Raw genomic sequence first — 15,167 nt, forward strand, 5'->3', positions numbered from 1 at the left:
TTAATTTGAAGTATTTTTAGGGTACTCCCTCTGAATCTCAGGAGCAAGAGCCTCTTATTGAGATGCATCAAATGTATCTAGTTCGTCAGAAGTTTTAGCTCTTCTGAAAGCAATGTCTTCCTCAAAAATGACATCCCTACTTAGTTCTATTTGTTTTTGTCCAGGTATGTAGACTATGTATCCTTTTACTGTTTCACTAAAACCAATAAGGATACCCTTTCTTTCAAAAGGTTCTAACTTTTTCCTCTTCTCTTTAGGTACATGAACATGCATAGGACATCCAAATATCCTTAAGTGACTGATGTCAGGTTTCTTTTCAAAAAATGCTTCTTCAAGGGTCTTATTGTCCAAATATGAGTGAGAACATCTATTCTGAATATAGAATGTTGTCTTAGATGCTTCAGCCCAAAGAGACATACTCAAGTTTTGATCAAAAATCATAGCCCTAGCAGCTTCTACAATAGTTATGTTTTTCCTTTTAGCAACTCCATTTTGTTGAGGATTGTACGGCACTTTAAACTCCCTCTTAATCCCAGCGATTTTGCAGAACTCTTTAAATATTTCAGAAGTATACTCTTTCCTATTATCTATTTTCAGAACTTTAATGTTCTTCCCGGAGGAGTTCCCTGTGATTGTTTTGAATTCTTTAAACTTAGAGAGAATCTCTTCAGATTCTTTGCACTTAAGGAAGTATATCCATGTCTTCCTTGAAAAATCATCAACAAATATCACATAGTACAAGAACCCTCCTATAGATGGTAAATACATGGGTCCACATAGATCAAAATGTACTAGTTCCAACACATGTTTAGTTTTACTCGAACTATGAGGAAATGACTTTTTAGTGTCTTTTCCTAAGGCACAACCTTTGCATGATTCATTGTGAATATGGCTTAATTTGGGCATTCCGGTTACTAACTTCTCCATTAATGTAAGGTCATGAAAGTTGATATGACCTAATCTTCTATGCCATTTTTCATTTGAATCTAAGGTCTCATGTACAAGTGCAAGGTTTGTCTTAGTGCATAGCTCATATAAAAGTCCTTGTCATACTCCTAGTGTTAGAGCCTTCTTTAGGGTTGAATTCTTAGGCCAAGCTAGTACTTTGCCTTCAATGAATGCAATTCTATAACCATCATCTTCAAGTGCAAATATAGAAATTAAATTCCTCTTAATACCTTGTACATGAAGAACTCCAGAAAGTTGAATAGAACTTCCAGATTTCAATTTTATGGTGCAGGTCCCAATTTCTTTTACGGAACGTGCAAAATCATCACCATTTGTAACTTCTTCATCTATTTCTATTTGCATGCTTTCTAGGTTATCCTAAAATCCAGTGATGTGTCTTGAAGATCTGCTGTCAACTATCCATATATTAGATTTGGTTGAAATCTGGCTGGACAATGTTGAATATAAGGCATATTTCTCAAATTCATGTCCTTCATTTGATTTATTAGATTTTGCAAAAGATGCTTGAGGTTTAGATCAATCGGGACAATTTATTGCCTAATGTCCAAATAGATTACATCTAAAATATTGAATTTTGGACAAGTCTTTCTTCTATTTAGATTGTCCTTTTCCATGAAAGTTTCTTTTCCTTTTGTTGTTCTTCTTTTTTCCCTTCTTATGAGAGTTTGTGTTAAGAATTTGAACGTCTTCATCTAAGGTTTTGTGTTTTCCCTTAATCATTAGTCTTGATTCTTCTTGAAGACAATCCGATCTTAACCGATCTAGTTTTGGAATTTTAGACCTAGCACTTATACCTTGTACAAAAGATTACCAGGAACTTAGAAGTCCTCCTAATGCTATTAAGGATAATTCTTGATTGTCAATCTCATAACCAAGTGCAGATAATTGATCTCTCAAATCTGTGATTCTCATGAAGAAAGCATTTATAGTTTCTCCTTTATTCATGCTAACATTATTCATTTGTCTTTTAAGAGCAAGTTTTCTGCCTGTATTATTGATTATGAATGCATTTTCAAGAGCTCGAAACATACAATATGTTGTTGTATGTTTTGTTACAATAGGTACTATGTGGTCTCGAACAACATCCACAATTATCTTCATGGCCTTTTCATTTTTCTCGATCCACTCTGATTTCTCAAGATCATCTTTAGGTTCCTCTTTGTCCTCTCTTACAAAAGATTCCAATTTTTTTTCTTTTAGCAACATCATTATACAAAGTTTCCAAGATTCGAAGTTACCAGCACTTGCAAGGTGATGTTTGAATCTCAATACGTTTGTCATCTTTGTAGAGAGAATAGACCGTTATTTAAAGCGAAATCTGATCCTTCTAGACCTAATGCCATCTCTCCTTAGCCTCGTTCTTATACCATGTAAAGTTTATTATAGATTTCTCTGACAGTGCTGAAGAATGTATGGTTTTTATTTCAGGTACAATCTCTGCTAATGAAGGATCTGATGTGCTCCACAATATGTATGATAACAATGCAAAGATAAGATAAAAGTTTCTTCAAACTTGATATCTGTACTACCTCCGATATGCCTGCATTAATCAATTTCAATGCTTGTAATATCGGCCAGCATACAATATCTATACAAAGGTGGTCAGGTATATGGGTGAATGGGCATGTCTCCAAATGGAGACATGACCATTCACCTATACACCCAATCAGTGGTATGGTCACACCTGTTGATTAGTTATAACAAAACTAATGATTCCAAGACTTAACAAAGTCCAATGCAATCAATAATGATCAGAATGAATGTGATCATTACTGAGATCAATTTCAGATATAAGCACATTAATTATATGCACAGTCAGTTCTGAATACTGCGATCACCATGAATAATGCAGATTATATTCATGCATATATACATATCGATATTCAAATCATATTGACATGTATATATACATGAGTATATTTTCATACGATCAGAGATGTTGTCTGAACCGAAGCTACATGTTTCAACATGATTGGAAATATTATTGTTAATCTATTTGCAAATGAAAAGCAACTAAATAGTGTTAATAGTGAAAAACTAGATGTTTGTTTTGGCAAAGTAATTAGTATTACTAGATTAGAATAAGTTGAATTAAATTATACTAAGATTCTACTATTCCACACATGCTTTTCAAATTCCAAGGTAATTGTAGTGTGGAAATATTGTTTTCAGTTTTAATATTTTGCAGTAGAGCTTTATGGTTTTCACAAATGTAATCCATCTTATCATTTACTAGAAGATCAGATGCTCCAAGATCATCCACAAGATTTCAACCATATAGTTATTTAAGCACACACTAATTCACTCTTCCAAAGGAAGATAGCCACTGACAAATCCCTTTGGATAGCCACTGATAACGCTAGAGAAAGTCATTGAAATTTTGAAATCATAGCAATAAGGCCCAAAATGCACAAACATCAGTAATGAGTTTATCACTAAAAGAATAACCATAATGTAACATCAATAATAGAAGCCCTGATATAATTGTCTGCTCTCCTTTGCCACTAATCTTTTACAGCCAACAATCACATTTTCTCACTTTGTATCAATAACTAACTTTTCAGATACTGAAAGGAAGCCAACTAAATGTATATATTCTGTGATGTTAACAGAAAACAAAGAAAATTATGGTGGCGAAAATCACCTTTCAAAAAGTCCAAGCTTAAAAATCACATTTGCAAGATTGGTATTTGTCTGTCCAACAAGTTGAAAAAGTTTTTTGCGATTCATTGTAAATGTGCCTGTCTTCTCCATTCCTTTGTTCAAATCGATAAATTCTGTCACCATACCATCTACCTGAAAAAGAGTCAATATACCATAACTGCTTCTGGTATCTACATGTGATACATTGTCTACATGGACAAGTTTTGTACAATGACAATACCAACTTAAGAAATATGATACCTGTCGAACAAAGTGATCAAGGGCAATGCTTTGTCCAAGCACAATTCCAATGGTGCGAATGCAGTCGATATCAAACCTCCTTAGTACTATATAGTCATGACCCTCTTGCATCCAAGTCTCCAATGATGGTTTCTCCACTATAGCATAATCTGCAAAGAAATACGTAAGTATTTACTTAAGAATAAATGACCCCATACTGTAGGAAAAATGTAATGTGATAATATTATGTCTCTATCTCCTATATCTAGTACATGTGTGTTTGATTTTAGATTACTAATACCTTTGAGTACTATATTTTACATAATATTTTAAAAATTAAAACATCACTATTGTTGACTCTTATGATTGTCACACTAGAGTAGCACCCATAATCAAAGTATAGAAATGATAAGCTTGAGAACAGTTCCCTTAAGCAACCTCCAAATTCAAACAGGCCCCCTATTCTAACAATATCCATAGTTACACCGCCCTGGGAGATGGGGGGACGGGGGGACGGGGGGACAAGTTTCCGAGACGGGGGGACAGAGGAGCCTTGATTTGGGGACTGCAAGGGGACGGCGGGGGGACAGCGGCAGGGGATGGGGGGGTGGCAGAAGGAGTAGGGGTGTATATACTATACATATGGTATAGCGTATACCATATCAACTGGAATATCATGATTCATGATCAAATGACAAACAAACAATGAACATTAAACATTGAACATCAGCAAATAATAAATATTAGTCTAAACTCTATATATCAGCCTTCAAATCAATAGTATGAGTATCTAGATTCTACTATCTAATAGTAATCAATGATCATATGAGTCATGACATAAAGATGATTACAATAAGTATCATGTGCCATGAATCATGATATCAAAATAAGTATATAATGCAAACAAAAACTACAAGTCTCCTAGAGTCCAAATCAAAATGTCAAATCAATGGAGACTCCTTGGCATCCCCCCACAATGAAGGAGACTTCTTGCCGTCCCCCCTCAATGAAGGAGACTCCTTGGCGTCCCCCTGCACCCCCACACTCGGAGACCTCTAGCCGTCTCGGAGACGTCTCCCCCGTCTCGGAGACCTCTAGCCGTCTCGGAGACATCTCGCCGTCTCCAATGGCGGTGGCGATTAAAGGGGAAAGAGAAAAAATGCAAGAAAACAAGAAAGGGTGATGCAATTAAATAGAGTGTGATAACTCCCAAAGGAACAAGAGAAACACAAAAGATCTGAAGATCCAGACTTTCAACAATTAAATAGATGATAAATTACTCAAGCTACAGGTAAGAATTTAACACACTAATAAGGCCAAATATCCACATAAAACTCAATATTGGGGTCAGAATGAAAAAATGCCACAAAATCTCTTAGAAAATATTTTTTTAAATGCATAGTAGCACAGATCTCTAAAAGTCAGAAGCTTCTGAATACAAAAAAAAAACAATTATTGAGTCAAAATATCTCACAACAGAAGCAACCTTGTGCAAAGACAAGATGCTTTGCTTACTTGTATACAATGTATTTAATAACAAATTTGGCAAGTTGAAAATGGAAAGAGAAAAATCCATTTGGATCATCCTCCTCATTAACATCTCACAATCGCTTGTGAAAAACATTTGCTGAAAGGCATGTAGGCCATGAAACAGTCAAACTTTATTATGTTTTGATCATTGGCCTTGCCTTTTTATTCGCAAAGGATTGTTCTAATTCCTTTCTTTGAGGAGAAATGTATTTTTAATCTTTTGCCTCTTTTAACTTCAGCGGCTCTTTATTTTATAGGACGAAGTCTCTTTCAATAATTTAGGCTTTATCCTATATTTAATGCTCCTTTTGGTATTAGAGGTACTATCTCTCAAAGCTTACATAAGTGAACAAATAAAAAAGGCACAAGGGCAACATATTAAGCATTTAACAAGGGCAAAATGTTTTGCACCCAAATCTTACCACCAAAGTCATACAAATATGATCTTCAAAAGTTTGTACATAGCGACAATTGCAATTTGTAAGCAATAACTTAAAGATATAAATGAAGACTCCAACTTTTGTTGCCTACTGTTTCGGTGGACCTCCCTTGAATAGCTAAGGGTGAAGAAAAGTGTCTCTCCCTACAATAATAGTGGTTATCAATTGGTTGGGGTCGAGGTGCTTGTTTCATTCCCAATTGGTTGAATAGCCTACGCACAAATCTTGTGAGCTTGACCTTAAAATGTGAGGCCTTCTTCCACTTTCTCTGGATCCTACGGTAGTTGGTTTGATGCTCCTATGCAACTACCTTAGCATTAATGGCATCATTTTGGACAGAGATTGGGTTGGATACAACTCCACCCTTTTTCTTTTCTTTCAAAGCGATGTTGACCATCCCCTCCTTGCTTGACCTCGCTTCCTAGGATTACTTGCTGGTGCAAAACTTCTAATAACACAACCATACAGGAGTTACTTGATAAAGTCTTGAAGTTGAAACCCAATAATGTGGCACTTAAGACTTCATTCAAAGAGGTCTCTGATAGTATTTTGCAAATTTAGTAGAGAATGCAAAGCTCAGGAATTTGCTAACAACAATCAAACAGTTTACTACCACAGACACAAAATTACTTGATCACAAGTACAAACCAAAAAACAATTGAAATCTCATGCTTTTGTTTTCAGCAACAATAGCAATAGTCCTAAACTCATTTCGGTCGAGATGCTTGTTTCATTTCAAGTTGGTTGAATAGCCCACGCACATTCTCGAGCTCAACCTCAAAATTAAAGTATGGGGCCTTCCACCACTTTCCTTGGATCCTATAGTAGTTGTTTTGATGTTTCAATGCGACTACCTCGGCATTAATGGTATCAATCTGGACAAAGCTTGGGTTGGATATGACTCCACCGTTTTTCTTTGCTTTCAAACTGCCGTTGACCATCTATGCACTGTCAAGGGTAGATAGAAATTGTTTTTCCACCCACGAAGATCTTCCTTGACGAAGATCTCATCAAGACAAAGGTTGCCCAACTCAAGCACTTGCTACAACTAGACGCAATAACAAGTGGGTCGTCATTTGCAACCTTAAGGCTATCATCAAGGACTCCATCCCCCTCCCCCCCCCCCCTCAAAGTAGGAATCTCGACATCCATTCGATGTTGCTAAATGACAAATTTGTAACCTGCAAGTTGTGGGTAGGAGGAAGGACTCAATTCTAAAGGTTAATTGTTCGAATTGCAACAAGTCCATTTGGTCATCGCCTAGTCTTCTCCACAACGTGATAGACTCATGTGATTTGCTCTTTCTCACTAAGACTTACGATAGCCCTATACACCTTCTTCCTACCATTTGTTTTCAATTTTCAAGAATGAGACTACGAGTTAGGGTGGGGTCTGCAATTCTGGTCGGGTTGCATGCCTTTGCTAGATTTGTGGCTTGGTTCTACTTGCCTTATCTGATAACTCTGCCAAATTCATGTGGGTTTGGTTGTGTCACACTATTCCTTGTGTCAAAGATGTATTTTTTGTGTTTGCTACTTTCCCCCAACATCCTCCTATGCTATCTAGAATGGTCTGAATGGTGATCACTTTATGATTTGTATGAAAGCATTGCACAATTTTCCACAATTAGGGATATTTTTCTCCTTATGGACTTCAATGCCAAGACTCAGGTGGCCCAACCTTCTCTTCATAACAAGACCAAAAACTCTATGTATTGATGATTTGGATCTTGCATTTATGAAGCTCAACAGATCTTTCGAGGATGTGGTTGTTCCCTTCACCAAATATAGTCAACATCCTCTTCAACTCAGTGAGTCAAGATTTGGTGGTCTTGAATGGGTTATGATGCCTCCTAGGTTCCCACTTCTTCAGGTGCAAACCTCGTGGAGGCAATCCCAGCATGGTTAACTGTCTTGTCTCCAAGCAGTCCTTCCTCCCAGTTGCCACTTCTCCATTCCTACCTCTGGCTTACCATGTTCTATTTAGCCTCTCTATCCTCCAAATCCCATACACCTACTGCCTCTTCCCCTCTCCTTGCTCCCTCCCTTCCTCCTTATACCTTGGTTTGTTTTGACAAGGGCAACACTAACCTCTTTGTCCACTATTTCAAATAGCTTCTTCCCCTTGACTGTTCATCCTTGGAGTGCATGACCACCATGTTCTCCCATCTGTCTACAGTCATTTGGAGGCCGCACTGCTCTCCTCTCATTTCTCCACTCCCCAGCTCCCCCTACCCAGGCCTAAACATATTTTCCCTATGAACAAATGGTACGATGAAGATTGCAAGACCTTTCATTGGACCCTTCGTTCCACTTTCACATTTCATCACCCTTCTTACACCTTATTGAAGACCTCCTACCGCTATCTCCTTCGCCGCAAGAAATGTGTCTTCATCTCCCAACACAAACGCACTCTTCAGGCCTCCCTCCACTCTCCCAAGTCCTTTCGATGTACTCTCTTTACTTGTAGCGCCCCTTTCTTCCCAAGCTTGACCACAGTAATCGTCTCCCATACCTTTGTGCTCTACGACATCTCCGGCTAGCACCTTATCCAAGTCATTCCCTATTTACTTCACAATAAATAAGATTGTCAAAACCATGAATTGTTGTAGGCTGACAAATGAGGGATTCTGGGATGAGTTCTTCAAACATGGTTTCACGATTCTAGGCTCCTACTTGTCCAATCTCTTCAATCATGTTGTTTGCACAAGATTACCTCCTTGATCTCACTACATTATTCATCTCATCCATAACGCAAGTTCTACCTCAGACCCCAACAATTACAGGACTATCATGGTCAAGTACACCTCCAAACTTTATACCATAGTTCTTCACATTCGTCCTTCTAGGGAGCTATATCAACGTTCCATCTATGCTAAGGGACTCTAATGTCCCCTACTGACTTTAAAAAAAATCAAAATCAATTTATAAAATGCCTTTTCCCTTTTTGGCATTTAATAAACAAATAACAATATGTAAATATATTTACAAACAATTGGAGGCTTGTATTTTAATGAATATACAAATATGTTTACACACACACAAATATATGTATATGTATATTATAAAGGGGACTAAAAGACAACAGTAGTTGAAATAGCTTAGTTATTTACGTGGATATGGGGAAGTCAAGAAGACATGGGCAGTTATGAATTGCAGGAGTTAAACCAAAGAAGGAAATTGTTCAAGGGGAAGTTTTGGAAAAATAAAACAAGAGATTTGTGTGCCAAATTGGTAGACCTTTGTGTCTATAGAGCTTGCCTAGAAATAGATTCTTCGGCACTCAAAGATGTGCCCAAGAATCGCTTGTAGTTATAGAAATTGCAAAGAATCCTTGTCAAGGAATTTGCAGTTTGCGCCCTGGCATATTTAGAAGCTTGGAAGAAATTTTGGACTTAAACTATGAAGGAAACATAGAGACAGTCTCCCAACCAATGAGGAGTTCAAACGTATCTAGAGTGGATAATTTTGAAAAAATTAGATGGTGTGAGTAGTGTTGAAGTTGTGTGGGATAGTTGCAGAAGTTGGTGTTGTGAGATTTTCACACCATCGCCCCAAAAAAATTTGGGGACCCCTTTTATTTTATCGCCTTGGCAATAATTTCTGAAGTTGTCCAAAAATTTCAAGTCTTAGAAAATTTTACTTCTTGGACACCTTCGGGTCAAGAGGGAGGAGGTTAAAATTATTTTTCACTCGGTTTTAAGCTTGATTTTCCAGAACGACTAATTTTATCCTTAGGCCAAACAAGTTTTAAAGAACAACACTTGGCAAAATAAAATTGTAAATTTTGTACTTAGATGATTTTTTTTGAAAATTTGGATATAATTATATAAACTTGAGTAATTTTCAAAAAATGAAATTTTTGTTAGATTTCGATTTTTAAGAAAATCTTGAATTTTTTCGATGAAAAAAAAATTAATTTTGTGATGGTGAAATCAAATTGCAAAATCAATTTTGGATTCTAGAGAAATGCTTTATTTCTGTTAAAAAATTAAAATTGCATAGCAAAATCGATTTAGATTAAATTGCAAAAATTGGCATTAAATGAATTAAATATGCCTTGAAGATTTTAAAATATTTAAAGAAATTAGTAATTTAAAATTGAAAAAATCAATTTTGGCTTGCCAAATCCGATTTTTAATGATATATTAATTACTAAATTGTCATTAAATGGAAACATTTAGCGTCTCCAAGGCTTTATTTATTTTATTTTTGCAATTTTGCTCTAACTAGCAATTTAAAAATGCAAATTTAATTGTGGCAAAATTAATTTTTAACTTATCATTTATTCCGAGCCAGAATTGTGCATTAATTAATGTTTTTTTTTCCCTCCTAGATGCAAGTCGGCCAGCTAGAAAAGGCAAGTGAATTGGGTGTAAGAGGGATCTCCTTCCCCTTACCTCCTCATTCATTCCATCCTCCTCTTCCATGCTTGGGCAAATTTGGAGGAAGGCAGCAATTTTTCTTAAGGAAGGCGATTTTTTAAATTTTGGCATTCTTGCAGAGGTGGATTTCCATTGTTGGCAATCTGATTTTTTTCCACGAAGGCTGCATTTCTACCCTAAGCAACTTCTTGTGGCAAATCAGAATTTCTTGCCCTAAGGCGAATTTTGTGGAGCTGCAGTTTCTTGTGGAGCCAAATTTCGTGGAGCTGCGATTTTTGTGGAGCCAATTTTGTGGAGCCGAAATTTGCGAAAGTCTGATTTTCTTGAAGAGCTGCAATTTTGCATCAGATCTGAACAATATTATTTGGCAAAGAAAAACAAGTAATAAAGTCTGATTATTTGGCACATGCATGGGCAATTCCAAGTGGACAGAATTCTGATTACTTCAGCTAGGGCATCAATATTTACAAGGGGCTTGAAATTCCTAGTGTTGATCCAAAATTCAAAAGAAGACCCGACTATTGGTAAAGGTAAATTCAATTCATTTAGAGTTGAAAGGGGTCCTTAAGCGGATTTCGCTCTTTTGTTTTTGTCTAGTTTTGTTTCCCTTAGTTCTTCTTGCCTTCATCATCCACTACTTCATCATCCCATCCTAGGTTGAAGATTGGAGATTGATAAGGGTAGAATCCATGATAGGACATTTGAAGAGGCAGAAATAAACTAGACCACCTAGGTATGAAGTTGGAAGATATAAGTGTAGTCTATCCTAAGGCAACGGTGAGGTAGAAATAAGTGGTAGTCCCACCCCTAAGTTGAAGATTGAAGATTGATAAGTGTAGTGATAGGACTTGGCGAGGCAGAAATAAGTATAAAATCGATTGATAGAAAAAAGGTTGAAGATTGATAAAGGTAGTCTATATCACTTAGAATGAAGGGGCAGAAATAAGTGTTTAGGATGGTAGATGTTAGTGCAAGCAAGAACCCTAAAGGAACAAATACTAAGAAAGACAAAGAGGATATGATGCCCAAAACAACTTTCTTCTCAAAAATGAGGTGAATAACCGATATCAATGTCGGTACAGTAAATCTGATACAAGTAAAGGATAGACTAAAGGAAGGACAATCCCCCATGGCACAGAAGATATATAGGAGCGAAATTGTACATGCAACAGCTTTTCCTCCTACCTTGCCTTGTCCAAAATTGGTCATGGAATGCATATTTAGGTTTGATCTGATTAGTAAATCCATCATTTTTGATGAAAGGAAGAGAGTGTTGGCCAACATTGGCGAACAGGCGATTGAAGAAGCATTTAACATTCCCTAGTACAAGAGCATGACAATGGTGATGATGGATCAGGTGGCCAAGTCATTTCAGGATAACCAGGAAGCTTATTTCACACATCTAAAACAAGATTGGCTACACGAGGGAAAGAAAGGAGTAACCAGATCATCGAGGCTCACAATGGCAGATTTCAAATCAGAATATGGAGATCTCATTGTGCTTCTCAACCGGATCATGGGCCTAGCTCAAGGTATGCAATTCCAAAATTGGATGTACTTTATTGGTGAAATTGAAAAAGGAAAAAGAAGATTTGATTGGGCTAGGATACTAAGCAAGAATCTAGAGTTGCAACTTAGAACCATACAAAACCAAAAGCAATTCTACATGGGATCCTATATGTTTTACCTAATTGCTAGATTGTATAAAAGTCTGGGACTTAAGGCCTTAGGAGAAGTTAGTAATGGGTCGGGGCAACATTTGGTGCATGAATGCTATCCATAGCTTCATTTGCACAAAAACAAGGAGTACAAAATGTTTTGTGATGCCTTTCCCATCAAGACGGTAAGGGTATTACAAGGGACACCTGCTAAGAGACTCTAATCGGAAGCAAAAGCAAAAATAAAGAAATATGGGAGTTGGTTCATCCAATTTCCGCAATTCACATACATTAGAGTAGCAGGAAGCACAGTTTGTCCCAAGAGGCTTCCAAGATACCCACCCGACAAGGTAGTTTTGATGGAATTGGCTAGGCAACTTGAGCATTATGACAAAATAATGAGACTCGAAGGTAAGACAGGGATTACCTTCTCATTTGGAATTGGCAATGATAGTTGCCCCAATGATAGTTGCCTTTGCAGTTGCGGAGAAGGAATTGGAATGGTATCATCTAAGATGGGACAGAGCAAGGCAAGGATTTGATCCTAATGGTATTATCAAGGTATCTCACAAAAATGCATTTAAACATGTTCCCACTATAGAAGACTTTTGGGCCAATGCCAAGGATGACTTTCATGTGAGAAAGCTAGCTTTCTCAAGATTGTCGGTGAACATGATGAGAGATATTAGATGGAGAGGCCTTGATATTCCCGATCAACTGAAAGATGATGGAAATGTGTTGAGAGAAGATTATGATACAGTAGAAGGAACAGAGTTGAATCCAGTAGATTGGGATGATCATCAGGATCCTTCCTTGGAGGCAGTTACAAGAGTAGTTGATTTGCATACCGAGTCATGGTACAATGAAAGATTAAGAAAGCTACAAAGTCAAAGGATTCCCCTTACTTATGAGAAGATGAAGCCAAAAGAAGGTCCAACGGAATCAATCGAACAGATGGGTGAAGGAAGTAGCCGGCAACAAGAAACAATTAGGAACAAGAAGAGAGCTTTGGAGGTTGAGAAAATAAAAGAATATCCAGAACCTCCAGCAAAGAGACCGCATGCAGCACCATCAAGGGAAAGTATAATTGAGGCTAGAGGCCAAGAAGATAACACAAGTGAACAAAGGACCACGGTAGAAGTGAGCTCTGATTCAAAGTCAAGTGGTTACAATAATAGCACCAAGTACTCTCCTCTCTCAGAAAATCAACGTGGAGATAACATGTTAGTTACTAGCGAAGAAGGAGATGGACCAATTGACATTGAGGAAATAAGTCAAGCGCCCAAAGATGTTGGTGATGATCGGCTAATTGAACCAAATCCAGATTTGGGGAGATGCACCGCACCACTATGGTTAAGGCAAATGCTTATGCCAAGAGACGAGGTAGTAAATGCCCGAATAGTTGAAGACATCCAAGGATTAATGGAAAGGGGTGATAGCGAGAACCAGAAACAGATTGCAAAGACAATGGCAAAGGCAATTAGGAGCGACAGTGATGGCCATCGAAAGGTCCAGATTGCTATACTGACAATTGACAAGGCATTGGATGAGATTGTGGCCCAAGAATACGAGATAGTGGAGCATAACTTGGGAAGGAATACAGATGACATGGAGTGTGAGGAGATCCAAGAGGACATAGTTTCAATAAGAGAAAGATTGAGGAAAGCAAATGAAAAGATCATAAAGTTGGAGGCCGAGAATAAATATTGGAGGGATTGTCAGCCTATCCATCAGCTGCACCAGGCAGCCCTTCCTCAAGACTGTGGGAGCAATATAGAAGAGATAGCGGCTCAGCTACATGAAGTCAAGGATTGGATCCATGATACAATCCAAGATGGGTGAAATTTCTGGCCTTCCTTTATCTCAACATTCCGGTCATTAGTGACTGTTAGAAACAAATTAGAAGTATTTGAAGGGGAGTGGAAGGATTTCCAGTCAAGGATTTAGCTATTCCCAGGCTACAGGCGTTCATTGGGCTATCGGAGGCATATTTGGAAAGGGCTAAGTTGGTTGATGAAAGAGGATTGAGTACGGTTGAGTCTTGGTTTGTTGCCTTGACTACCAGATTGAGAACACTCAAGGAGATACAAAATGCAGTTGCACAGCACAGCCCAAGCGTTGACACTTCCATTTCAATCATGATGAGCGACACTGGGGTGGCACTTGATTTTGAAGACATCAGAGATGGGGACATCGATGAGACAAGACTTGGATCAAGATTGGATGAGTTAGGAAAGGTTGCTATCAAGAAGAAACATTTGGGCACCCTTTCCTCCCTCAATGCCTTTCTCAATTTTGCAAAAGAGTATGAGAAGGACCATGAGAAGACACTACAGGCAGAAAGCAGCATGATGAAATCAGCTGAGCTCAAGATAAAGCATAGACCTTGCCCTCCCATGGAGGAAGTCAACGAAAGGCTAGCTAGGTTCAATGCCTTAGCTAAAAGAACGAAAGAAAAAGGGAGCTTTATATTAGAAGATCATTTGATGTAAGCCCAAGTGGCAATTTCTCTTTCTTCTAGGGTAGGACAAGTGTATAATTCTGATTGGCCACCATTTTGGTGCCTTCTCATTGGTTGCTACTTTTCCACTTTTTACATTGGTCCATTGATGATGTGGCGTCTTCTCATTGGCCGATGGGGTGGCAACCCTAATTAGGGTTTCTAGGATTCAATCTAGATCGTCAATTTTGCCTCTTTATCTCTACCATCGGTTGTACATTTTGGCCTCTATATAAGGCCATTTGCTCTCATTTGTAAGGGTCGGAGAAAATTGTTGCATAAGACAATGCCAAAATCGCTTTTCTTTTTCATTGTTGTGACTTGCATGGTGATTAAGAACTTTTGGTGTTGTTGCATGGTTTCTACTTCCACTAGTTAGAATAAGATTTTCATTTTAAAATTGCTAAAATAGATTTCATTTCAAGTTGCTAAGTAAGATTAAGAGTAGATGGATAGTTGCATGGTAGCATTAGTGGATGTTTGATAGGGATTAATAACTAGGCCACTACCATCCTAGCGGCTTGTTCGGAAGCCTTGTGCAGTAAACTAGTTTATTTTCCTTTGAATCATTGCATCTATGGAGGTGGAGCCATTGGTAAACTTTCATTAGATTCGATCCCTGTCCATTTGCTAATCTTTCCATTCATAGGAGTAGGAATAGAATAGCAAGTAGTTTAGGAGTTGGAGTTTTGAAGAGGAAAGTTACAAAGGCGTAAGTCGTAAGAACATTCACCCTCCATCACCATCACCTTCTCCATCAACATCATCTGACATTCACACCGAATCACCATCACCATCATTCC

The 15,167-nt window shown here is 37.7% G+C and overlaps 1 protein-coding gene across 2 annotated transcripts in view; it reads right to left on the reverse strand.

The window, feature by feature from the left end:
- Positions 1-15,167, reverse strand: part of LOC149530425 (protein RETARDED ROOT GROWTH, mitochondrial-like) — a 94,778-nt gene that overhangs the window by 34,488 nt on the left and 45,123 nt on the right. For both annotated transcript variants that reach the window (XM_089811869.1, XM_089811870.1), the window contains exons 4-5: positions 3,874-4,022; positions 3,614-3,765 (exon numbers count right to left, since the gene is read on the reverse strand). In XM_089811869.1, coding sequence (XP_089667995.1) covers positions 3,614-3,765; positions 3,874-4,022 — 301 coding nt within the window. The remainder of the gene's footprint in view (positions 1-3,613; positions 3,766-3,873; positions 4,023-15,167) is intronic.

The sequence above is a fragment of the Cupressus sempervirens genome, chromosome 11, assembly GCF_028749045.1.
Source record: "Cupressus sempervirens isolate cs-2001-9-10 chromosome 11, ASM2874904v1, whole genome shotgun sequence".
Classification (NCBI taxonomy): domain Eukaryota; kingdom Viridiplantae; phylum Streptophyta; class Pinopsida; order Cupressales; family Cupressaceae; genus Cupressus; species Cupressus sempervirens.